The sequence below is a fragment of the Bombyx mori genome, chromosome 13 (assembly GCF_030269925.1).
Source record: "Bombyx mori chromosome 13, ASM3026992v2".
In the NCBI taxonomy this organism is placed as follows: Eukaryota; Metazoa; Arthropoda; class Insecta; order Lepidoptera; family Bombycidae; genus Bombyx; species Bombyx mori.
The window spans coordinates 11,925,689-11,952,571 of record NC_085119.1 but is presented as its reverse complement, the minus strand read 5'-3'; the positions used below and the strand labels follow the sequence as shown (position 1 = coordinate 11,952,571).

General features: G+C 36.2%; 2 protein-coding genes across 4 annotated transcripts; both read right to left on the bottom strand.

The window, feature by feature from the left end:
• Window positions 1-886: 886 nt before the first annotated feature.
• On the bottom strand, window positions 887-10,099 carry LOC100127115 (cytochrome P450). 2 transcript variants are annotated; one of them, XM_038014717.2, is made up of 11 exons: window positions 9,928-10,099; window positions 9,312-9,523; window positions 8,881-9,078; window positions 7,959-8,141; window positions 7,008-7,077; window positions 6,315-6,441; window positions 5,034-5,214; window positions 4,727-4,839; window positions 3,764-4,001; window positions 1,778-1,963; window positions 887-1,318 (listed from the first exon to the last, which is right to left on the bottom strand). In XM_038014717.2, exons 2-11 carry the CDS (start codon window positions 9,517-9,519, stop codon window positions 1,134-1,136), a joined length of 1,689 nt encoding a protein of 562 aa, XP_037870645.1. In that variant the 5' UTR covers window positions 9,520-9,523; window positions 9,928-10,099; the 3' UTR covers window positions 887-1,133.
• Window positions 10,100-15,769: 5,670 nt separating this feature from the next.
• On the bottom strand, window positions 15,770-26,061 carry LOC119628325 (cytochrome P450 4g15). Of its 2 annotated transcripts, XM_062671892.1 has the most exons (12): window positions 25,798-26,017; window positions 25,171-25,382; window positions 23,974-24,171; window positions 23,070-23,252; window positions 22,464-22,533; window positions 21,755-21,881; window positions 20,883-21,063; window positions 20,567-20,679; window positions 19,596-19,833; window positions 18,225-18,410; window positions 17,435-17,663; window positions 15,770-15,974 (listed from the first exon to the last, which is right to left on the bottom strand). In XM_062671892.1, exons 2-11 carry the CDS (start codon window positions 25,376-25,378, stop codon window positions 17,479-17,481), a joined length of 1,689 nt encoding a protein of 562 aa, XP_062527876.1. In that variant the 5' UTR covers window positions 25,379-25,382; window positions 25,798-26,017; the 3' UTR covers window positions 15,770-15,974; window positions 17,435-17,478. The 2 variants fall into 2 exon arrangements, with proteins under 2 accessions (XP_062527876.1, XP_037870730.1); XM_038014802.2 differs by lacking the exon at window positions 15,770-15,974 and having other exon boundaries at window positions 17,232-17,663; window positions 25,798-26,061.
• Between the last annotated feature and the right edge of the window lie 822 nt (window positions 26,062-26,883).

The window sequence follows — 26,883 nt, the reverse complement described above, 5'->3', positions numbered from 1 at the left end:
AGCCAATTTGTATTTTTAACCACTTAAGGTAGACTTCAATTATTGAAGTATTGCTTTCATTGAAATACATATTAAAAGTCAATTTGTATTTTTATCCACTTATTAACTTCAATTATTGCATTTCACTTTTTTCGCTTCAATTCAGGTGATCCCTTTGTTGTTTCGCTTCGTATACCTAGTACTTAATTTATTTCGAAAAAGCGGCGCGAAACGATAGCCCTGTCTTCGTGGTTTCAGATAGTTACATAACCAGGCGACGGGGCGACGCAATGCTGCCGTCGCCAGAAATAGGTCTCGTCCGATCCCTCGGATCCACTATTGGTGTTTAAAAGCTCTTTGAGCACCGGTCTCCGTCCGCAAACTAATCCATAGATAAAAACCACTGAGCTTCTCACCAGATCTTCTCAGTTGGTCGCGATTCCGATCGGGTGGTCGATTCTGCGAACTGCTCTTTCTTGGGTCCGTGTTGGTACATTCTCTTGGGTTGAGCTCATGAGCTCACTACCAGTTACAGCGTAGTTAGAATAGCCCCTTAGGCTAGCAGAGAATAGGTAGAGAAATAAAAAAGAACTGATTACTAATTGCCTTTTTGTCGTCTAGGCAACGCTTTTATAGTTGACATAATTATATCTGTAACTATATTGAGATCTTAGAACTTATATCTCAAGGTGTCAGGCGCATTTACGTTGTAGATGTCTATGGGCTCCAGTAACCACTTAACACCAGGTGGGCTGTGAGCTCGTCCACTCATATAAGCAATAAAAAAAAATGGTTGCATAACTAACTTTATCTGATAGTCAGCCCTTAGTATATAAAAATAAAGTTTATAGATAATCATTAAAATCATGATGTATTGATAATGAATTTTCATTAATAAAACACAATGTTCAAAATTATATAACGGTTTTCATTTGTCCCACACCATTAGGAAAGTCGAAGTAGAGTTTACATATACTTTAGTATTAATTAGTCACTATTAATTTATAGAGACTGGACTTGTAATTATAATTCATGTACTAAAACAAAATAATCAACATAAATATAATAATAAATAATCGGTGTATTTAAATAAATAATTGAACAAGTCACTATTACTCTGACTAAAGTATTGTTTGCTTTTGCAATTCACAGATTTAACGGGCGACGTTAGTTGGGACTCGTTTTCTAGGTTCAACCTTCATTTGGAAGCCTTCCGCTCTTTTCAAAATGATGTCGCCTTGAAGTTTGAACTCCTTTTCAGGTATCTCAGAAATAGTTCTGAAATTTCTCAGTATCGTAGATAGTAAGATTTTTAACTTCAATAAAGCGTATTTACGACCTGTAAAAAACATATATTTACAATTATTTGAAGATGTCTATTAAAGAACACTGAGTGATGACCGAGCTTTGCTCGCCATCTTGTTGTGTCTTTAAAGCGGTTAGTTGCCCTCGATTAAGAAAAATAGTATTATTATTCGCCAATAGATGTCGGGAAGAGTTGATTATTGAAAACATGAATTAAACAACATTTTTTGAAAATAAATCGTAGCTAGATCGATTTATCGCCCCCGAAATCCCCTGTATACTAAATTTTATGAAAATCGTTGGAGCCATTTCCGAGATTCAGATTATATATATACAAGAATTGCTCGTTTAAAGGTATACGATTATTGGGAATTACTGTGGATGTCCTTTGCCCCGCATGACACTCGATTTATGATCTATGGGCTATGTAGACCCGGTCTCTGTCTATGTAGAGAATTTTTACAAGACTATATTATCGCTTGCAGATACTCACCAACACAACTCCTAGGTCCAGCACTGAATGGTATATAGCTGTAATAATGTCTGTTCTGAGTGTTTTCCGGTAGGAAATTATCGGGGTTGAAAACTTCAGGGTCTTTATAATATTTCGGTTGACGATGCAACTTGAACGTTCCAATGACAACAGTTGTACCCGCTGGGATTACGTAGTTCTTGGTAGCTAAAACAAATTTCCCTCTAAATTTCAGAAAGTATTAAAGCAAGATAATTGTTGCTTCCTAAGGCAACTTATAATATCATTTATCTGGTCAGTTTCGAGCTCGAATCATAGAAGATAGTAAAAAAATCGAAATATGAAAGCATAGTTTACAGACAGAAATACTAGTAAGATGTAATTTTTATTTTGAACCAGTTTGTTCATTTAATAGACAGACAGCTAAAAGATAATCGATAATTAATGATTTGATATATTACTATAACATTTCTTTCTGATTTTAACGGCGAGTTTTTATTTTCTTAGACGTTTCTCATACGACTGTTACCAAATACTAGCTTTAAATGTTTTGTTCCAAAGCATTTACTTCAAATTATGTTATATCCGTAGCATTTACCCCATATAGAGAAGACATTTATGTAAATTTTATTATTTATTATTATTATTACTTTTTATTGCCGTATAGACAGACGAGCATACGGCTCTCCTGATGGTGAATGGTTACGGTCGCTCATGGACGTCAGCAATGCCAGGGACTGAGTCAAGCCGTTGCCTACCGTTTAATACTCTCTACAAGCCTCGTTTGAAGAAGGACATGTTATAACGCTCCGGAAACATCGTGGAGGGAGCTCATTCCAAAGCCCGATGGTACGTGGCAAAAAAGATCTCTGGAAACGCTCTGTGGATGAACGCAGTGGCACCAGGTAGTATGGATGTAGTCTGCTCCGATGACGGGCGGTGCGATCTTCGATCAATATTGATCGAAGGGTGCAATGGTAAAAACGAGATGATGGTATCATCTCAAGCAATTCCTCAGAGCACTCCCCGTGGAACATACATACAAAATACAGAGGAAACCGAAGTCCTTCCTTGACCCAGAGGTTCCAAGCGATCCGTGAGAACGGGATTATCAACAATCCGAACGTCTCTCTTCTGTATGGAATCAAATAGAAATAGCTGGTATTTGAGAGCGCCGGCCCAGTGGTGGGAGCAGTACTAGCGTGTACTGCTAAGTACCGCTTTGCTCTGTTTAGGACTCCTTGCGTTTTTAGCTACAGCTTGGCTTTGCAATCCAAATGACTCCGAAATTGGACATCGCTCGAAATTAGACCGAAAATATCCCAATAATGTTGGAAGGTTGCTGGAATACTTGGAATTGCGGTACCATGAAAAAGGGGTCCTTCTTCGCAGTAAACGCGCAAACTTGTGTCTTCAACGGGTTGAATTGAACCCCAGAGAGTTCTCTACTTCAGACACATGTTTTGATCGTCTCTCTTGCACCACGCTCCGAGAGAGATTCTGATGGCCGATATATTCGAGAACATCGAGCTCATCCATATAGCTAGCGATCCACTTGCAGAATATCTCGGGGACTCCGTAAGATGGTAACTTAAACAGAAGTGCCCTATGCCAGACCCTGTCGATGGCCTTAGCTAAATAAAGGCTTACAGCCCACCTGTGAGTAAGGTATACAAGAAGATTACCAGCTGAGCGACCGTAACGGAAACCTTGCTGTCGGTCACTGATCAACTGGCGATCCTCAAGATACTTCAAGAGGTGCGTATTTATTATTCGCTCCATCACTTTGGACAGCAAGGAAGTTATCGCGATAGGGCTATTACTCAATTTGGCCGGCCGGTCACCCTTCTTAAGGAAGGACATGGGCAGTCTTCCATGAAGACAGAACTCTGTTAGCACTATACGAGAGGCGATACAAACGCGTTAGCGTAGGGGTCTACTCAGGGGCTATTAGTCCGTTTCGGTGCATGTGTTTAATAAAGCTACAATAAAGGTTTAATTACTCACAGATAGTAACATCACGATTTAATTTCCTTGCAATGACAGGCACTGGTGGATACAGCCTCAAAGATTCAAGAATCACTCTTTCCAAATATTTCATTTCTAAGGTGTCGGCGAATGTTGCAGGTCTATCGGAATCTCCAAAAATCTGGTAAAGCTCGTCATAAACTCTTGCTTGAACGTCTTGATGGATGCCCAAAAGACATAAAACGAAACTGGAACCTGCTGCCGTCGTATCGTGACCCTGAGAAATGATTTTATTAGCGACACCCTTTTCTCTAGTTAAACTCTTGTTAGTTCTCAAAAATAATAAATGATCATACACAATAATGAACTCATTACGCTAACTGCTATGAACAAAAATAATGATTCATCTTAGTTTGACAAACAAAATGTTTTGCACGTTTCTAAATTTCTCACAGAGCTTGTATTTTGATAAAGTATAGTCCACTGAGTTTCTTGCCGGATCTTCTCAGTGGGTCACGTTTCCGATCCGGTGGTAGATTGCTAGGGCCAGTATTAGCAACACTCTGGTTTGAGCCTACACGTCAAGGAGAAGCTGAAATAGCTTCTCAAGGTTATCAGCATAGGTAGGAAAACAAGAAAAAAAAGATAATATTAAAAAGTGTGGATTTTGTTAAATAGTTATAGAGAATATTTTTGACTACAATTGTAATATAATTAACAGATATGTGATACAAGTGCCACTTTAAATGTTCCTTCACGAAACCAGTAGCTGCATGGGGAAATACTGTAATTGATAATGCCTACTGGGGCAGTCATTATCCGGTATCAATTTTGTTCAAATGCAATTAAGCTTTTAATTTTATGTCTCGAGGCAAATAGCAGTTTCAACCTCAGCTTATAAAAATTGCTTGTTGTCTGTCATAGTTAAGAATATAAAGACGTTTCCTAATATATTTATGTTAAATAGCTTTCGTTAAATGTTGCTTTAAAATGTGAATTTACCTCAAACATAATTGTATCTACTTCTTCCTTAATTTCATGATCAGATATCTTGTTTGTTCCATTTTGTGAAGATTCGATCATCAGGTCCAAAAATGCCAGTCGTTTCTTTTCACCTGTTGAATTATTTATATCAAATTATTCATAATAAAAAATGTACTTTTTCTTATGTGATATCATTACTAATTGCGTAGGCTTTAAATTTGAAATTATCCATAATTTTTTGGAAAACTTTGTTTGGTTGTAAATTATTTAATCAGTAAATAGAAAACAATAAAGTTGTTACTTTTAATTATTATAAAATTCTTACCAACATCGTTTTCGTCATTGAAATCAAGATCATCGCGATATCCTTTGAAAACGGTATCAGAAAGTGTTTTGGCATTATTTGCTAGAATTTCACCAGAATGATGAGTCAATTCTTCAAGTGTAGGCGGTATGATACCTTTAGCTTTATTTTCAAGGTACGTTTCTTTCTTGTTCTTGATGACCTTAAGGAGGAAATTAGGTTTATAAATCTTGATAATTATCGTAACTATTGGGAAATTATTATTATTATTATTAAATTATTATAAACTTATATCACTCGAAGGTACTGGACGCGTAACGTGAAAGATAACTATACAGATAGATAATGATGATTAATACATAATAGGAATTTATAATAATTGGCTACAAACAGTACAATTTTTAAGTTCAGTAAGCTATTTCTTAATATTGATAGATTTTAGATTAGCTATATTTTTTTTTAAAGCATTTGGCCCGCTGATTCACCTTCGTGGAGTACTTTATATCAACTGGTCAGAAACCCGTGCTTAGCAGGTGGATGAAAAAAACTTTCGCAAGTTTCAAACCATTTTCGTACCCAAATTTCGTATAATTTGAATTATTTGGGCGTAAAAACATAACAGACAGATTGATTAGCATTCGTATTAGCTAATAATGTTTATTATTTGCCATGTATCATCTAACAATAACACCTAACAATTTTACGAATAACATAAATAAATCTTTCGAAGGTTTTATTTTTGAAAAACTGTATTTATATTTAAAAAACCCATATCTTGCTAATATAATCATCTAATAATATAAATAACCATATAAGATTGCCTTAAATGAATACGTGTGTATTTGTGAAAACTGAATAAAAATCCGAGATATACACGATAACACAAATAAATGCTGCTTTAGATCGATTTCATTATTGCTTGAAGAACATGCAATACTTTAGACAAAGTAATTCTATAAAAAAAAATGTGAGCCGTCACGGGACGCCTGGCAGATGTGAAATATCGACATTATTTTGTAAAAGTAATATGCAGAAAAGAATAGATTATAACAGAAACTAAATATGTCATAATGATAAAATAAAATATTACGAAAAAATAATTTGTTTTCAAGTAAAACACAGGTTATGTGTACTGTAGTAAACCACACTGTATACACTACGGAGTATACACGCGTCGCCACGTCATGCGTCGCCACGCCAGAAATCGGTTTTACGTGCGGCTATAGATGTTTCACATCAAAAGTTAAAATTTTGAAAGAAATGAAGTGTTTTATACGAGTAGTATTGATTAGACAAACGCACTTTGTTAGTGAGTCCGTGAATAATGCCCAAAAGTTTTGTTTGTTGTTTAAAGAACGAAGTCAACTTGAAAACAATCTCGGATCGCATCCAAAATTTGTAGTGCCTCTGGTGGATGATATCGCACATTCTGAAATAAATATAACACTCGTAACCGATTTTATTTAAATTAATGATGCATGATTTTTACATTTCTATTATTGTGTGTTAATTTTTTTTTAATTGTTTTCATTGTGACTGATTATTGAATATTCTCGAACTAATTAATTATGAAAATCCAGAAATTGAGACAAACAAGCATTGGGGTCAGTTACTAATTTAAATTGGGTAATTATTTCTACAAAAATTAGTGTTTAATTGGTTTAAACTTTTATTTCGTCTTATACTATTGTTTCGTAATTTTCATATCGTATTTCGTACGTTTCGTATGATACTCTCTTCTTATGGTTAAAGGAATTCTGACCGACCCTACTAAATAAATGGTCATCGGAGCCCACGGACACAATTGTGTGGATGGTGGCGTCTAATTTGTTGCGACACGATGTCATAGTTTTGATTGCTCCTTGCTTTGCGGCAGAATCAGCCCTAGTTTAAATTTATATTTTTCCGATCATCACGATTCTTGAATCTTAAAAGTTCAGCATTCAAATTTGGTTTATTGATAAATTTAAAATACTTTCTTCACAGCGTACTTACTTCATCACAGCCATTGCATAATCAAAGCCTGATTCATCCTGAGTCTTTCTTGAAATTCCCATTGCCGTTTCTGTAACCAATGTTAAACATTAAATGTTTAGATGTAGCGCCAGAGGATATTTATAGGCTTGGCGACCACGAGTCAGTTCGAAACTATATATTTGCTTATCATCTGTCCGTAGTTGTAGTGGATCAACTATGGCAATTAAATTGATACTGCACCCTCATGTATCAAGGTAGACATCTTCATACACGTTGTGATGTCTATAGGCGTCAATTTTAGTTTAATACCAAAATTATCCTGAGCTCCATAATTTTTTTTGTTGCCTTTGTATGCAGACGAGCATATGGCCCACCTAATGGTAGAGTTACCGACGCTCATGGACGTCAACAATGCCATGGGCAGAGCAAAGCTGCTGCCTTCCTAATTGGTATTTAACAGTTGAAAAAATTATGATTGAACAAATATAATAGATGTTTTATTGTCTAATTGGGCGAAAGAACTCATGGTAGTCGCTAATCATGTGCGGTATAACAATATGCTTTACCGCTAATTATTTTTGCCAATCTTGTCTAATACCTTAAAAAAAAAAAACCTAGTACGCCATATTGGAACGGCGTCCATCTTGAATTTTAAATTATGATATAATCATCGTGTTTTACTAGTGTAGCCCTTTCATTTGATACCCATATTGAGGGGGTTTAAGGACAAATATGTAATCCGCCATTTTTTATCGGCGGCCATCTCAGATTTATAATGTTATTGATTTTATTATATTGTATTGTCATCTAAATTAAATGTGTGTACCAAATTTCAGATCAATCTGACAACGGGAAGGTGCTTAAATTTCAATTTCTAATTTTGATCCAAATAAATAAACAAATAAATTCCGTACGGGTTGAGCTAAAATAAAACCGTTTAAAAACCTCAGAATATACGTTTTGACTTACCTAATAAAATATCAACTGTGGTACCACTCATGTAATCATGTACGTCAAATGTTTTTCCGACTTCAGATTTCAACTTCTCTACCACGTTGTTACTATTTTGGTTGAAGATTCCAACAAATGACTTAAGAATGTTTATATGAAATGTGGGAGCGATCATTTTTCTGTGTGAACGCCATTTTGGACCTAAAATAATGTTTCGTTGTGCATGTAATGTTGCTTCCAAAATAATATTTCGTAGATTTATTGCAGAATTTTTATTAATTATTAAGAATAAAAACTGATCGAAAAATTTTATAGCTTCGATACATAAATTTCTAAAATACTTTGCGGCAATTCTCGGCCTTACACATTTAACAGAGAAGAAATCTCGTACCAATTTTTAGGTGATAGTCATAAACTGGCGCACTTTATAATTGTATTATTAAGGTAGTGATCATCAGTAGTCGACTGACCAACTGACACAGATTTTATGAAACCTGTGGTTTATGAAAGGGACTTTTTAAAATAAAGTAACATAATGATATAGTACCCGTATCACGTTACCTCCTTCAATTATTCAAAACTATTCCTGTAGTAATGAAATGCATTCTGTTTCCCACGGTCAGGCGATGACTATTCATTGTATTGTTTTTTTTTTTTTTGCTTAGGTGGGTGGACAAGCTCACAGCCCACCTGGTGTTAAGTGGTTACTGGAGCCCATAGACATCTACGACGTAAATGCGGCACCCACCTTGAGATATAAGTTCTAAGGTCTCAAGTATAGTTACAACGGCTGCCCCGCCATTCAAGCCGAAACACATTACTGCTTCACGGCAGAAATAGGCGGACTCACAAGAGGTCCTACCACCAGTAATAAAAATAAAAATAAAAATCTAAAAATAAATAAAATTCTAACTACATACTAAATACCACTCTTACATACCTGAGCTGATAAGAAGTCCTTCACCAAGCCATGGCTTAAAGAACTTGTACTCGGTAGCTTTATCAATATGGACATGGCTGTTAAGGATTATTTCAATATCATCAGCGTCAGCTAGAAAAACGATCAACTTGGAGCCCAACCAAACGCGGACGACGTTGCCAAATGTTTGCGCATAGCCCAGAGCGAGGTTGACTAATTCTAGAACAAACGAGAAACTTCAAATTATTTGGAAAAGACTTCTAAATATATAGTTGGTTATATTTATGAAACCCGTAATTAGGTAGACAATATGTATGCACGAATACTCCATACCTACATTATTTCAGGATGTATTTGAGAAAGCAGTTGGAGAGGTGTATGATGTAGATTAAAAATAAAGTTTTACTAAACTTGTTAATGGCCTCACATATAATAATAACGTCTGTACCTACCGTGGGGACTTTTCCTCATGAGAGTCAAAGCATTTCCGAAAATCGGAATTGGTGCCGGTCCAGGTAACAATTCAGCAAGTTTGTGCATATGTGAGTTCTGTTGCCATCTGTATAGAATCCATATTGCTGTGGTAAGTCCAAGTAGAGGATAAAATATCACGCGAGAATTAACGTGATATCCCTCGGTCTCATCCACCAAGCTCGTCATTTCACTAAAAGGGGATAAAATTATGATTTTAGTTTAATATTAAGGCTTTAGTGTGTCTACGTATTAATAGATTTATTAAGGTTTTAATGGAAAAAAAAACTAATATTATCAGCTTGCTTAGGCAATTGTGTAGATTGGCATTAGTGCATGCCACAGAACAGATAAAACCGAAAATATTTTTAAGAGTATGTTAATGTAATAAATACGTCAAGGTATAAGCACACGAAAAAGCACACGAATTACACAAATGCTTAAATTTATGTCTTCACATGCTCTTTCTTCTTTTTCTTAGGTCGGTTATAGCTTCATGTCAATAAATGAATTAACTTAAATTTTTTTAAAAATAAAATTAGGTCCATTATTTTTACGATAAAAAAAAAAAATACGTACCTATTTTAAAATACGTACCTATCAGTTACAGGGGCACTTGTCTGATGCCCTCATAAAAGAATTATAAACAATTTTCACCAGCAACTCAAGTTTATATTGATCTTTGACATTTTATATCGTTAGCTCCTTATTAATAGTCAATTATTTTTAATTATGCACGTTAATTTGCTTATAGACTTTAATTTTAATTCATATAATTGAAGTATAGGGTGTTTTTAAAGGCGAAATTTTAAAATATCGTTGCGACATCTGTCTGTGTCCTAATAGGGGTTGGATCTATATGAATAGAAGTGAAAACTGTATCTGGTCTCAAAGCACAATCCTCGTTGTTTTATGGTTCCCAGCTATAATTTAGTACCTTTTTTTTATTGCTTAGATGGGTGGACGAGCTCACAGCCCACCTGGTGTTAAGTGCGTAATTTGCGTAATTACTGGTGGTAGGACGTCTTGTGAGTCCGCACGGGTAGGTACCACCACCCTGCCTATTTCTGCCGTGAAGCAGTAATGAGTTTCGGTTTGAAGGGCGGGGCAGCCGTTGTACTGTTAAAAATGAGACCTTACAACTTCTGAAGGTAGGTAGCGTATTTACGTTGTAGATATCTATGGGCTCCGGCAACCACTTAACACCAGGCGGGCCGTGAGCTCGTGAGCTCCACCCATCTATGCAATAAAAAAACATATGAAAAACCATCGGTACTGTTGCTGACATCCCATAGTTTCTCTCAAAAATAATAATATTAATTAATAATAATTTAACACCCGAATTGATCTTAAAGACAATATCCTAAATCAAAAAATTGCCACTCTAACACGGAAAAGCATTTCAACTGATATATGTTTTTTGTTTCAACTACACAAAACAAAATAGGGCCCATTTATATAAATAGAAATTTATAAGGTTTTTACGTGCCTAGCATAACTGGCTGCAGTGACAGTCCCTTCGACACAACACAGTTAGACAAAGTGTGTTCCAAGTATTGCGCTTAAAGCAAATCTAAATGACTAAGAATTTCAGGAATGGGTAATTTTAAGAGCTTCGCTTTTTTTGTATACCCACTTGAGATAAACAAAAAAACAGAAAATAAAATAAAAACAACACATCATTATGGACTCGTAAGCATTGGCACTAGAAGCGCCGGTGCTTCATTTGGCTGATGATTAGTATACGAGTTATTTATAAGCACGTTTATAGACAAAGTTGTTGTGGGCCCTATTTTGTTTTGAGTAATGCTGATAGCTTCAGGGGCTACTCCAGCTACGTGTCAATTAATAGGTGAGCTAACGCACTCAACTTGAAAGAGTTTTCTAACACTAGCTATAGGAAGAACAGTTTTTTTCCTACCTAAGCTGATAGCCTTGAGAGGCTATTTCAGCGTAACCTTAACTAGTAGGTGAGCTCACGGAGCTCAAGCCGGAGTGATGTTAACACTGACCCTACAAAAATACCTACAAAATACCTACAAAACTCTAGCCAAATAATACATGAATATTACAAATAATTAACACAAACATTTATAGGAGCTTTGACAACGTCAGGGGGAATTTCTAAAAAAGCCCTTCGTCGCAAGCGACGGGTTCGGCGAGGACGGTGACCGGTGCCTAAAAGCACCGTTAGTGGATCGGCAGGATCCGTAATGACGTGCTGTGGGTGACGTCGACTGTTTACCATTCGGTCTACAGGATCGGGTATGTAGTTTCCAGCGGCTACGACAAGCGGGTTATCATGTGGTGCCGTCTTCTCAAAGTGGCGCAATGATGACGTCTGTAGATACTTACTGACTGAGTCATGTTTCAGGTCATCATTGAGATCCACGTTCCTGAAGAACCATGGTGCTCCGACGGCTGTCCTGAAAAATCGGAATTGAATAACCTGAAGGGTTTTCAAGCTAGTGCGGGCCGCGTGTGCGAACACTACGCTTGCATACGTCATGAGAAGAGCAGTGCTTGGTAGAATCTACTACCGGGTCAGAATCGCGATCCACTGAGAAGATCCGGCGAGAAACTCAGTGGGTTGTGTGTATGAATTAATTTGCTCGTCGAAATATGTAAGTGGGTTATCGTGTCGTGTGGCTTTGTCGAACTACCTCTATGTTACAAACTAGACAGTGCTTGATATACCATTTTTTTAAATACCCAAATAGGTACTATGTATACTGGAATCGTATTAAATGCCAAAAAACATTTTATAAGTTGTTACTATGGTGGCCCATTCAATGCCTGGAACTTTCTTTCGTATCGTAATGTACTATTTGCCGATTTTTACTGGAGCTTTTAAAAGTTGAAGGAAGAAGTATTTCAGTTGCAATTTAAAAGTTTTGATCGATATAATGAATTAATAATGTGAAGTCATTTTTCACAATAAACATATCAGCATTCATGAGCATCATATACGACTAATATCAAAACAACTGTAGTTAAAGTATTTGATACGTCAAAAATTCTAAAATGAAAATAATAAACGCAATGATCAAGGCCTAAAAGGAGTAGATTAATTCATGCTTATTTAAGGTAGCGGCTCCGTTTTTTTTTTCTTAATAGAACTTATTACGAACTTCTTAATAGAAGTTCGTAATAAGTTGTTGCTCACAATTGGGAGCTGCGTCCGACATTGAATTATAATATACGGGTGTGTTGTGACCATCGCTAATAACCATCAACTTGTTTTCAAAATTATGACATGAAACGCTGAGGGTTCTTATAAGTGTCGTTTGGAGAAAGACGTATCATAACGCTCAAGAAAGGCTCCGTCTGTACCTTGTACCTGTAGTTGTGCATGAACTTTATGAACTTGAATAACTGAACATGAATGAATTCGTAATGAATAAACTTAAATAGTTATCAAAGGTATATCAAATAATTTATTTGATTTTTGATTAACCTATTCATTAATGTTGAATTATCAAGTATGGAAATCCACCAAGAATGCTTGAACCAAAGGTACAAAAACAAATTTGTCGACACAATGAAGTATTTTATTTATTTATTGGTTAGATGGGTGGACGAGCTCACAGGCCACCAGATGTTAGGTGGTCACTGGAGCTCATAAACATCTACAACGTAAATACGTCACCCACCTTGAGATATAAGTTCTATAGTAGAATTACAACGGCTAACCCACCTTTTAAATCAAAACACATTGCTGCTTCACGGCAGAAATAGGCGGAGTGGTTGTTGTACCTATCCGTGCGGACTCACAAGAGGTCCTACCACCAATGAATAGGTAATTTTAATGTATGTTTTTGTTTTTAAGGGGCTAAGTTATTGTTGGATACGTGATATAAGTAATATCGTTTGTGGGGAACAAAGTCAATAAAACGTTAAAGAAGTGTTAACCACTTCAACAGAGTGAGATCTTTTGTTTCCTTTTGCACGGAGAATGCTCCGAGAAAGTTTGAGAGGATTCAGTGGACGCTATTATTTCATCGTAATAGCTGACTCAATCAATAAATTCCGTAACGGAAATAAAACCTAACACCCCCTACTCCTACCATGTAGCTCGCGTTCAACACATTCACACGTTGCGCTTGTGTAGTGTTTGTGAATAAGCGCGCGGCGTGACGTCACACTGTATGCGAATCATGAAAAGTCTGCCCATCTCTCTCTCGCGTGGTCTATCTTATGAGTATGAAGGGGACAGTTAATGTTTTGGTTTTGTTAATGTTTATAAATATAGCGTGGTCTTATTTTATTATTGTTTTAATATTAAATTATTACTGTCCAAGTTGATAAAAAATGCTATGCAATAGCTTTACCGCGGCAGTTCCCGTGTGCCACACGTGTTTTTTTAATTTAGATTTAGTTAAATCTTCATTAATCAAAACTTTTCTAAATAGTTTAAATGTGTGTACAATTGAGACAGTTACAGTTAGTTCAGTAGTAGTTAATTTCTATTGGCTTCGGCAACCACTTGAAACCAGTTGCAGCTAGCTTGAGGGTTTAAATAATGTACTGGACTATTATTATTTGTACATTATTTGTTCAGTTTGCACGCATCGTTGACTTAATTAGAAAAAAAATATGGCGTAAGGTCATATTTTTATTTTCATTTAATTATTTACTTTAATGTAGTAGAATTTTATATTATTTTAATTAATAATATGCGCGACGTGGTCTATGTATTAATCCGGGCATGGTCATGTTCAACGATCATATTATTCCTGGACCGTTAATAGTCGAATCCGCGGCATTCAAAGCTGTTTTAATACGCCTATCTAGGCCAAGTTGTTCAGCTAGGCAGGGCTGAGTAGGAAGCTGATAGGCGCAAATAGTTGGGCAGGGCTGCATATAGAAAATCCCATCATCTCTTTTCCTCGGCAATCGCGCAAGTGTTAAAGACAAAGTGTCTTCAACGCTTGCGATCTATCGGTCATTGCATATGGCGCTGAAATGTGGAAATTTATCTTAGGTTGGTCCGTAAGTTCAAAGTACCACGGAAAGAGGTATTTTGGGAGTTTCTTTGATGGATGGAATCAGAAATGAGGAAGTATGTCGAAGAAATAAAGTAAGCGACAAAGTTCTTCAAAGTAGTCGTGGCCTAAAGGATAAGACGTCCGGTGCATTCGTTTAAATGCGATGCACCAGTGTTCGAATCCCGCAGGCGGGTACCAATTTTTCTATCGAAATACGTATCTAACAATTGTTCATGATTAACTTCCACGGTGAAGGAATAACATCGTGTAATAAAAATCAAACCCGCAAAATTATAATTTGCGTAATTACTGGTGGTAGGACCTCTTGTGAGTCCGTACGGGTAGGCACCTTCACCACCCTGCCCATTTCTACCATGAAGCAGTAATGCGTTTCGGTTTGAAGGGTGGGGAAGCCGTTGAAACTATACTGAGACCTTAGAATTCCTATCTCAAGGTGGGTGGCGGCATTTACGTTGTAAATATCTATGGGCTCCAGTGAACACTTAACACCAGATGTTAGTAGTGTTGTAGTGGCAATGGGCTGGACATACGTGTCGCAGAACTGATAGCTGCGTGGATCAGCTGCGTTCTGGACTGGAGACCATATAGCGGTAAGCACAGCGTAGGACGTCCTATTGCCCGGTGGACCGATAACTTGCTGCGATATGTGGGTAGATATTGGATAAGGAAGGCGCAGGACCGTTCATTGTGGCGGACTATGGATGAGCCTACATCCAGCAGTGGAGAGATACAGGCTGATGATAATAAACGACTGTTCTCCGTAGTACTATGTCGTATGTATTTTTAACCATACCTTATATAGTTTTAGATAACTTTCTAACATATCATAATATCTCTCATAATAATATGTAAGGAAAAGTCTAACTAAAATTTCAACAATTTTTTTAATTCAGGTGTTCAGAACGCTTGCTTTCAACTAACTTACGTATGTATAATAATAGTCCCTGCGTAAAAACTACTTGCACAAAATATTATGTATACAGATGATTACCAGAGTGTAGTTTATGTAAATTAAATAGTTAAAATGTCAGTCACTCTGTAAAAATCTGATTCATATCACTCAAGAAAGTCTTTTGAGAGTTTTTCTACGGTTGAACTTTTAATTTGAAATATATGAATAATGTTTTCAGGGCAAGCGGTAAGTACATAATTCGACGCTTGAAAGGCAAACATGACTAAGCGACAATAACTGCTTTGTACATAAATGATGGGCAATAACCATATTCGATGCGCAAAAAAATGATATTTCTAGGTCTATTAAAATCATTTCAATCCTACAGCTACTAGCTAGATTCTGCTACAGCTAGATTCGTTAAAATAATTTTTGTTTTCAGGTATTTCAACTTTAAATTAGTCTACTATAAAGTTCATGCATTGTCGCTTAGTCACGATTGCCTTTCAAGCGTCGAATTATGAATTTCACAATCATCTTTGTTTAAATCAATCACAATCAACTTTATTTAATTCTTTATTTAAACAGCATTTGAATATATATTTTTTCCTTGGTTCAATTCGAATTTCGAAGCCGTCGTATCTCTTCAAAATGATGTCTGCCTGAAGTACAAATTGATCTTCAGATATTTCGGATGTAATTTTGTAATTACGAAGAATTGTCGAGAGAGCGCTTAGGTCGAGCTCCCTCGGCGCGACCCTTCGGCGTCGGTTTTAGATTTCTGCCGACGTCGGTCGAGGAGTACAGGGCGGTCCAGGCCTACCTGTCGGAGGCCTCTGCCAGGGATGGTACCATTAAATGGTACTGTTATGCCCTGGCGGAGGAGATGCCTTCTAAGGTGGCGGTCCGGGGCCTCCCTGCCGACACCGACGAGGCAGAAGTAGTCAATGCCCTCAAGGAGCTGGGATTCCCGGCTCGATATGCCAGGTGCATCAGGTCCCAGAGAGGGCGTCCGGGCTGCGTGTTTCACGTAGCCCTGGACCACCTCTCGAAGGACGACCTCGCCCGCTTGTACGCAGTCAACGAACTGTTGTACCTGCCGGGGGTGACGATTGAAGGATGGCGTCCAACCCGAGGGCCTGCGCAGTGTCATCGCTGCCAGGCCTTCGGACACGCATCCTACAACTGCCATCGTGCGGTCCGCTGCGTAAGGTGTGCCGGAGAGCACATCGTAGCGTACTGTACAGATGTTATACAAGTAATCTCACACGAGCATACAATATAAATGAGATTTCGTAGCAAAAAGGACGTAGGGCTTAGTGAAGATTTTTCTATTGCCTTTGTAGGCATTGGCATACGGTCCACCAGATGCCGAGTGATTACAGCTGCTCGTGGATGTCAGCAGTTCTAGGCGCATGGCCAAGCTGCTGACTATGAATTCCGCTGACTATAAAATACAATATTAAAAAAGATGTGTAGTGTCGTAGGATCCCGGATAGGAACGAAGTTCCTTATTATAAAAATATTAATTTTAAGTTCTATTCGAGGTATAAAGAAAATAAAAGTGGAGGTTCCGCAACAACCCACGGTCATTCGGTAACGTGTGAACTTATTGTGGTACACTTCATTCACGGTTGTTTGCTTAAGAGTTAGTGTATTGCGCAAAAAATTAATGATAAAAAAATATGTTATTTTTTGTACGTTATTACAAAGTTAAGTCGTACACTGTGTGCATTACTAATAAAAATCTTACGTTACGGAAGTTTTTTCTCGGTTAAAGTACCCCTCCGCATCGTCCCATAAGGAATATCGTTCCAAAAAAAGTTGTACGAATGAAATTATTGAATTGAATTACGTTTACATTTATTCACCTGATTTTTATCCATCAAGATAAGTAACTTTATCTGATAGTCAGCCATTAGTGTTTAAAAATAAAGTTTATAGCTAATCATTCAAATCATGATGTATTGATAATGAATTTTCATTAATAAAACACAATGTTCAAAATTATATAACGGTTTTCATTTGTCCAACACCATTAGGAAAGTCGAAGGAGATTTTACATAAACTTTAGTATTAATTATTCACTAATAATTTATAAAGACTGGACATGTAACTATAATTCATGTACTAAAACAAAATAATCAACATAAATATAATAATAAATAATTAGTGTATTTAAATAAATAATTGAACAAGTCACTATTACTCTGACTAAAGTATTGTTTGTTTTTGGAATTCACAGATTTAACGGGCGACGTTAGTTGGGACTCGTTTTCTAGGTTCAACCTTCATTTGGAAGCCTTCCGCTCTTTTCAAAATGATGTCGCCTTGAAGCTTGAACTCCTTTTCAGGTATTTCAGAAATAGTTCTGAAATTTCTCAGTATCGTAGATAGTAAGATTTTTAACTTCAGTAAAGCGTATTTACGACCTGTAACAAACATAATATTTACAATTATTTGAAAACGATGTCTATTAAAGGACATTATTGGGAATTACTGTGCGCATTACACTCGATGTATGATCTATGGACTGTGTTTTTTTTTTGTTACTTGGATGGACTAGCTCACAGCCCACCTAGTGCTGAGTGGTTACTGGAGCCCATAGACATCTACAACGTAAATGCGTCACCCACCTTGAGATATAAGTTCTAAGGTCTCAGTATAGTTACAATGACTGCTCCGCCCTTTAAACCGAAACGTATTACTGCTACACGGCAGAAATAGACAGGGTGGTGGTACCTACCGCGCGGACTCACAAGAGGTCCTACCACCAGTGATTACGCAAAGTATAATTTTGCGGGTTTGATTTTTATTACACTTTGGTATTCCTTCACCGTGGAAGTCAATCGTGAACATCTGTTGAGTACGTATTTCATTAGAAAAATTGGTACCCGCCTGAGATTCGAACACCGGTGCATCGTGTGTCGAGCCGTGTCTCTGTCTATGTAGAGTATTTTTACCAGACTATATAATCGCTAGCAGATACTCACCAACACAACTCCTAGGTCCAGCGCTGAATGGTATATAGCTGTAATAATGTCTATTCTGAGTGTTTTCCGGTAGGAAATTATCGGGGTTGAAAACTTCGGGATCTTTGTAATATTTCGGTTGACGATGCAACATGAACGTTCCAATGACAACAGTTGTACCCGCTGGGATCACGTAGTTCTTGGTAGCTAAAACAATTTTCCCTCTGAATCTCAAAAATTATTAAAGCAAGATAATTGTTGCTTCCTAAGGCAACTTATAATATCATTTATCTGGTCAGTTTCGAGCTCAAATCATAGATGATAGTTAAAAAAAATCTAAATATGAAAGTATAATTTACAGACAGAAATACTAGTAAAATGTAATTTTTTATTTAGAACCAGTTTGTATATTTACTAGACAGACAATTAAAAGGATAACAATAATTAATGATTTGATATATCATTATAACATTTCTTTCTAATTTTAACGGCGAGTTTTTTTTTCTTAAACCTTTCTCATACGACTAAGACCAAATACTAGCTTTAAATGTTTTGTCCATGCGTGAAGTACCGCTTCGCTCTGTTGAGGACTCCTTGCATTTTTGACGCCAGTTTGGCTTTGCCCTCTAAATGACTCCGAAACCGTATATCGCTCGAAATTCGACCCCAAGTATCCCAATACTGTTGGAAGGTTGCTGGGATACTACTTGGAATTGTGGCACCATAAAATAGGGGTCCTTCTTCGCAGTAAACACGCAATCTTGTGTCTTCAACGGGTTAAATTGAACCGAATTCAATTTACCCTAGAGAATTCTCCACTTCAGACACAAGTTTTGATCGTCTCTCTTGCACCACGCTCCGAGAGAAATTCTGATAGCCGATATATCCGAGAGCATTGAGCTCATCCAAACAGCTAGCGATCCATTTGCAGAGTTTCTCGGGGACTCTGTAAGATGGTAACTTAAATAGAAGTGCCCTATGCCAGACCCTGTCGAAGGCTATCGCTATATAAAGGCTTACAGCCCACCTGTCAGTAAGGTATACAAGAAGATCGCCAGCTGAGCGACGGTAACGGAAACCTTACTGTCGGTTACTGATCAACTGGCGATCCTCAAGATATTTCAGGAGCTGGGTATTTATTATTCGCTCCAACATTTTTGAAAGCAAGGAAGTTATCGCGATAGGGCTATTACTCGATGGGTCCGACCGGTCACCATTCTTAAGGAAGGACATGGACAGTCTTCCATGAAGACAGAACTCTGTTAGTACTATACAAGAGGCGATACAAACGCGTTAGCGTAGGGGTCAGCTCAGGGGCTACTAGTAGGTTATATTGAAATACGTTTCGGTGCATGTGTTTAATAAAGCTACAATAAAGGTTTAATTACTCACAGATAGTAACATCACGATTTAATTTCCTTGCAATGACAGGCACTGGTGGATACAGCCTCAAAGATTCAAGAATCACTCTTTCCAAATATTTCATTTCTAAGGTGTCAGCGAATGTTGCAGGTCTATCGGAATCTCCAAAAATCTGGTAAAGCTCGTCATAAACTCTTGCTTGAACGTCTTGATGGATACCCAAAAGACATAAAACGAAACTGGAACCAGCTGCCGTCGTATCGTGACCCTGAGAAATGATATCATGAGCGACAACTTTTTCTCCAGTCAAACTCTTGTTTTGTTGTCAAAAATAATAAATACACAATAATGAACTCATTACGCTAACTGCTATGAACAAAAATAATGGTTCATTTTAGTTTGACAAACAAAATGTTTTGCACTTTTTTAAATTTCTCACAGAGATTGTATTTCGATAAAGTATAGCCCACTGAGTTTCTCGCCGGATCTTCTCAGTGGGTCGCGTTTCCGATCCGGTGGTAGATTGCTAGGGCCAGTGTTAGCAACACTCCGGTTTGAGCCCCGTGAGTTCACCTACACGTCAAGGAGAAGCTGAAATAGCTTCTCAAGGCTATCAGCATAGGTAGGAAAACAAGAAAAAAATATATAGTATTAAAAAGTGTGGGTTTTGTTAAATAATTATAGAGAATATTTTTGACTACAATTGTAATATAATTAACAGATACGTGATACAAGTGCCACTTTAAATGTTCCTTCACGAAACCAGTAGCTACATGGGAATTACTGTAATTGACAATGCCCATTGGGGCGGTCATTATCCGGTATCAATTTTGTTCAAATGCAATTAAGCTTTTAATTTTATGTCTCAAGGCAAATAGCAGTTTCAACTTCAGCTTATAAAAATCGCTTATTGTCTGTCATAGTTAAGAATATAAAGACGTTTCCCAATATATTTATGTTCAATAGTTTTCGTTAAATGTTGCTTTAAAATGTGAATTTACCTCAAACATAATTGTATCTACTTCTTCCTTAATTTCATGATCAGATATCTTGTTTGTTCCATTTTGTGAAGATTCGATCATCAGGTCCAAAAATGCCAGTCGTTTCTTTTCACCTGTTGAATTATTTATATCAAATGATTCATAATAAAAATTTACTTTTTCTTAAGTGATATCATTACTAATTGCGTAGGCATTAAATTTTAAGCTATCCATAATTTTTTTGGAAATGTTTGTTTGGTTGTAAATTATTTAATCAGTAAATAGAAAGCAATAAAGTTGTTACTTTCATGGCATCAAATTACTATAAAATTCTTACCAACATCGTTTTCGTCATTGAAATCAAGATCATCGCGATATCCTTTGAAAACGGTATCAGAAAGTGTTTTGGCATTATTTGCTAGAATTTCACCAGAATGATGAGTAAATTCTTCGAGTGTAGGCGGTATGATACCTTTAGCTTTATTTTCAAGATACGTTTCTTTCTTGTTCTTGATGACCTTAATTTGAGGAGGAAATTTTAGATTAGCTAATTTTTTTTAAAAGCATTTGGCCAGCTGCTTCACCTGCGTGGAGTACTTTATATCAACTGGTCAGAAACCCGTGCTTAGCAGGTGGATGAAAAAAACTTTCCCAAGTTCAAACCATTTTCGTACCCAAATTTCGTAGAATTTGAGTTATTTGGGCGTAAAAACATAACAGACAGATTGATTAGCATTCGTATTAGCTAATAATCTTTATTATTTGCCATGTTTTATCTAACAACAACACCTAATAGTTTTACGAATAATATAAATAAATCTTTCGAAAGTTTTATTTTTGAAAAACTGTATTTTATTTCAAAACCTTGCTAATATATAAACCATATAAGATTGTTTTAAATGAATACGTGTGTATTTGTGAATAAACATCCGAGATAGGCAGCGGCTTGGCTCTGCCCCTGGCATTGCTGAAGTCCATGGGCGACGGTAACCACTCACCATCAGGTGGATCGTATGCTCGTCTGCCTACAAGGGCAATAAAAAAAATAAAAAAGATATATACGATAAAACAAATAAATGCTGCTTTAGATCGATTTCATTATTGTTTGAAGAACATGTAATATTTTAGACAAAGTAGTTCTATAAAAAGTTATTAATTTTGAAAGAAATGAAGTGTTTTATACGAGTAGTATTAATTAGACAAACGCACTTTGTTAGTAAGTCCGTGAATAATGCCCAAAAGTTTTGTTTGTTGTTTAAAGAACGAAGTCAACTTGAAAACAATCTCGGATCGCATCCAAAATTTGTAGTGTCTCTGGTGGATGATATCGCACATTCTGAAATAAATTTATAACACTCGTAACTGATTTCATTTAAATTAATTATGCATGATTTTTACATTTCTATTATTGTGTGTTAATTTTTTTTTTTTTTTCATTGTCACTGATTATTGAATATTCTCGAACTAATTAATTATGAAAATCCAGAAATTGAGACAAACAAGCATTGGGGTCGGTTACTAATTTAAATTAGGTAGTTATTTCTACAAAAATTGGTGTTTAATCGGTTTAACCTTTTATTTCGTCTTATACCATTGTTTATGTTATAAGATGGTTAATGTTATGGTACTTTCTTCTTATGGTTAAAGGAATTCTGATCGACCCTACTAAATGGTCATCGGAGCCCACGGACACAATTATGTGGATGGTGGCGTCTAATTTATTGCGATACGATAGTAAAGTCTTAATTGCATTAAAGTTCATCCTACTCCATAAACCGCAATACCTTGCTTTGCGGCAGAATCAGCCCTAGTTTGAATTTATATTTTTCCGATCATCACGATGCTTGAATCGTAAAAGTTCAGCATTCAAATTTGGTTTACTGATAAATTTAAAATCCTTTCTTCACAGCGTACTTACTTCATCACAGCCATTGCATAATCAAAGCCTGATTCATCCTGGGTCTTTCTTGAAATTCCCATTGCCGTTTCTGTAACCAATGTCATACATTAAATGTGTAGATGTAGCGCCAGAGGATATTTATGGGCTCGGCGACCACGAGTCAGTTCGAAACTATATATTTGCTTATCATCTGTCCGTAGTTGTAGTTGAACAACTATGGCAATTAAATTGATACTGCACCCTCATGTATCAAGGTAGACATCGTCATACACGTTGTGATGTCTATAGGCTTCAATTTTAGTTTCATACCAAAATTATCCTGAGTTCCGTAATTTTTTCTGTCGCCTTTGTATGCAGACAAGCATATGGCCCACCTAATGGTAAGTTACCGACGCTCATGGACGTCAACAATGCCATGGGCAGAGCAAAGCTGCTGCCTTGCTAATTGGCATTTAACAGTTGAAAAAATTATGATTGAACAAATATAATTGATGTTTTAATGTCTAATTGGGCGAACGAACTCATGGTGGTCGCTAAACGTGTGCGGTATAACAATATGCTTTACCGCTAATTATTTTTGCCAATCTTGTCTAATACCTTCAAAAACCTCAGAATTTGACTTACCTAATAAAATATCAACTGTGGTACCACTCATGTAATCATGTACGTCAAATGTTTTTCCGACTTCAGATTTCAACTTCTCTACCACGTTGTTACTATTTTGGTTGAAGATTCCAACAAATGACTTAAGAATGTTTATATGAAATGTCGGAGCGATCATTTTTCTGTGTGAACGCCATTTTGGACCTAAAATAATGTTTTATTATGAATGTAATGTTGCTTCCAAAATAATATTTCGTAGATTTATTGCAGAATTTTTATTAATTACCTCTATATATATAAATGAATTGCTGTTCGTTAGTCTCGCTAAAACTCGAGAACGGCTGAACCGATTTGGCTAATTTTGGTCTTGAATTATTTGTGGAAGTCCAGAGAAGGCTTAAAAGGTAGATACATATGAAAATGCTCGGAATGAAATAAAAATCCGTCGCACGGATTCCTTTTGTTTGTTTTATGTTTATTTTATACAAAAGTTTAGGTCTTTTATATATCGATTGAGGTACTACAAAGTCTGCCGGTTCAGCTAGTTAAGAATAAAAACTGATCGAAAAATTTTATAGCTTCGATACATAAATTTCTAAATTACTTTGCGACAATTTTCGGCCTTACACATTTAACAGAGAACAAATTTTTAAATGATAGTCATAAATTGGCGCACTTTATAATTGTATTATTAAGGTAGTGATCATCAGTAGTCAACTGACGCAGATTTTATGAAACCTGTGGTTTTTGAAAGGGACTTTTTTTTTAAAAGTTACGTAATGAGATAGTACTCGTATCACGTTTAATAAACTATTCCTGTAGTAACGAAATGCATTCAGTTCCCCACGGTCAGGCGATGGTTATTCATTGTATTGTCTGAGCTAAATAAAATTCTAACTACATACTAAATACCACTCTTACATACCTGAACTGATAAGAAGTCCTTCACCAAGCCATGGCTTAAAGAATCTGTACTCGGTAGCTTTATCAATATGGACATGGCTGTTAAGGATTATTTCAATATCATCAGCGTCAACTAGAAAAACGATCAACTTGGAGCCCAACCAAACGCGGATGACGTTGCCAAATGTTTGCGCATAGCCCAGAGCGAGGTTGACTAATTCTAGAACAAACGAGAAACTTGAAATTATTTGGAAAAGACTTCTAAATATATAGTTGGTTATATTTATGAAACCCTTAATTAGGTAGCACATATGTATGCACGAATTACTCCATAGCTACAGAATTTCAGGATGTAAATCAAATCAAATGAAATCAAAAAAAAATTTATTCAACATAAATGAAACTACATGACATACTTGTTGAACGTCAAAAGAATTACCGCCAATTTACAAGAACTAGCCTCCGTTCTGAGAAGAATTGGCAAGAAACTCAGCGGGCATGTCTTTTACTTTTTTTTTAAATATGATTTTTTTTCTTTTTTTAATGTTGGTATTTTTTTAAATATGAAATTTTTACAATGAGTATTATAACGTAACAATTACCACAATATTGAAATGCCCGGAGCGAGCAACTCATTCCCACTTTGTGCAATCTTCTAGATAATCATTGACTTTATAGTAAGCTTTATTGCACAGATGTTCTTTAATAGTTTTCTTAAACTTATGTATATGTAGGTTCTGAACATCTTGTGGGATTTTGTTGTACAGGCGCACAGACAAACACCCGAATGAATTTCGTATCTTATGTAACCTACTCATCGGCACAACAAGCTTGTGTTTGTTCCTAGTATTTCTATTATGTATGTCCGACTTTTTAGGAAACTCCTCAATATGTTTACGAACATATATCAAATTTTCAAAAATGTACTGGGATGGCATAGTGAGAACTTTAATTTCTTTAAATTTCTCCCTCAGGGATTCCCTTGAGTGCATGTTATAAATAGCACGTATAGCTCTTTTCTGCAGAATAAATATCATTTATACATCGGCCGCATTGCCCCATAGCAAAATGCCATAGGACCATGACACTGTGGAAGTAACTAAAGTAAACTAAACTGTATTTGTGAAAGCAGTTGAAGAGGTGTATGATGTAGATTAAAAATAAAGTTTTGCTAAACTTGTTAATGGCCTCACATATAATAATAACGTACTGTACCTACCGTGGGGATTTTTCCTCATGAGAGTCAAAGCATTTCCGAAAATCGGAATTGATGCCGGTCCAGGTAACAATTCAGCAAGTTTGTGCATATGTGAGTTCTGTTGCCATCTGTATAGAATCCATATTGCTGTGGTAAGTCCAAGTAGAGGATAAAATATCACGCGAGAATTAACGTGATATCCCTCGGTCTCATCCACCAAGCTCGTCATTTCACTAAAAGGGGATAAAATTATGATTTTAGTTTAATATTAAGGCTTTAGTGTGTCTACGTATTAATAGATTTATTAAGGTTTTAATGGAAAAAAAAAAAACTAATATCATCAGCTTGCTTAGGCAATTGTGTAGATTGGCATTAGGGCATGCCACAGAAGAGATAAAACCGAAAATATTTTTAAAATTATGTTAATGTAATAAATACGTCAAGGTATAGAAAGCACACCAAGTACACAAATGCTTAAATTAATGTCTTCACATGCTTTTTCTTCTTTTCCTTAGGTCGGCTATAAAGCTTCAAGTCAATTAATGAATTAACTTCAATTATCGAAAAATTAAAATGAAGTCCATTATTTTTATGATAAAAAAAATAAAAAATAAATGTTAAAATACGTAACTATTTCAAAATACGTACCTATTAATTACAGGGGCACTTGTCTGATGCCCTAATAAATAAATAAATAAACATTTACTAACAATCACGCCACGTTAACTGGTCCCGTGATAAGTTCGTAAAGAACTTGTGTTACAGGTACTAATAAATGAGTAATAAACAATTTTCACCAGCAACTTAAGTTTATATTGATCTTTGACATTTTATATCGTTAGCTCCTTATTAATAGTCAACTATTTTTAATTACGCAAGTTAATTTGCTTAAAAACTTTAATTTTAATTCATATAATTGAAGTATAGGGTGGTTTTAAAGTCGAAATTTTAAAATATCGTTGCGACATCTGTCTTTGTCCCAATAGGGGTTGGATCTAAATGAATGGAACTGAAAATTGTATCTAGTCTCAAAGCACAATCTTCTTTGTTTTATGGTTTCCAGCTATAATTTAGTACCTACCTTGGGTGCAATCTAGCAACCCAATATTAGAAATGGAACTGCTTGTAAGAAACCTAAATAGTCCTAACAATTAATATAATTACGATAATTTCGCATTTAACCTCAATTTCACAGGTGGACTGAACGGCTAATTTCTCAAAAACACTTACTTTGTGTGAGATTTTCCTCCTGCACATGGATATTTAGCGTCATTTTTGTCTAAATTGGTGACCAGGGATAATACAAACAAAGCCTTCAAGCTATCTATTTATAATAGGTAATGATTATCGTTATCACTATTTAGAAAATGAGGTAAGAAATAAAAAGTAAATTACTAATCATAATTTAACTATTTTGTTGGCCTGGGAAGAAATGAATTTTCACGGTTATGTTAGGGGGACGGCCTAATATGTGGGGTTTTGGGTACCTAAAAGTCGTCGTGGCCTAAAGGATAAGACTGCATTCTTGTGTAGCGATGCATCGGTGTTCGAATTCCGCCGGCAGGTACTAATTTTCCCCATGAAGTCAATCGTGAACATTTGTTAATAAGTTTTTTTTTTTTTTTTTTATGATTGAAAGATTACTGGTGGCCCGGAGGCCTTTCCAGCTTCACCAGGACAGGTGGGCGAGCAAAGGCTCAGCCAGGAGGGGGGGGATTTGCTAACAACTGCCCG

Bases quoted from the DNA above. Each gene is read 5' to 3' on its own strand.
- LOC119628325 (XM_038014802.2), bottom strand. From the start codon at position 25,378: ATGACGAGCTTGGTGGATGAGACCGAGGGATATCACGTTAATTCTCGC. The intron at 24,172-25,170 runs GTAGGTACAGTA...CGTTTGTTCTAG, and splicing joins CATGAGGAAAAATCCCCACG to AATTAGTCAACCTCGCTCTG. The intron at 22,534-23,069 runs GTAAGTCAAATT...CATTGGTTACAG, and splicing joins CACAGTTGATATTTTATTAG to AAACGGCAATGGGAATTTCA.
- LOC100127115 (XM_038014717.2), bottom strand. From the start codon at position 9,519: ATGACGAGCTTGGTGGATGAGACCGAGGGATATCACGTTAATTCTCGC. The intron at 8,142-8,880 runs GTATGTAAGAGT...ACATTATTTTAG, and splicing joins AGGACTTCTTATCAGCTCAG to GTCCAAAATGGCGTTCACAC. The intron at 6,442-7,007 runs GTAAGTACGCTG...TATTTATTTCAG, and splicing joins TATGCAATGGCTGTGATGAA to AATGTGCGATATCATCCACC.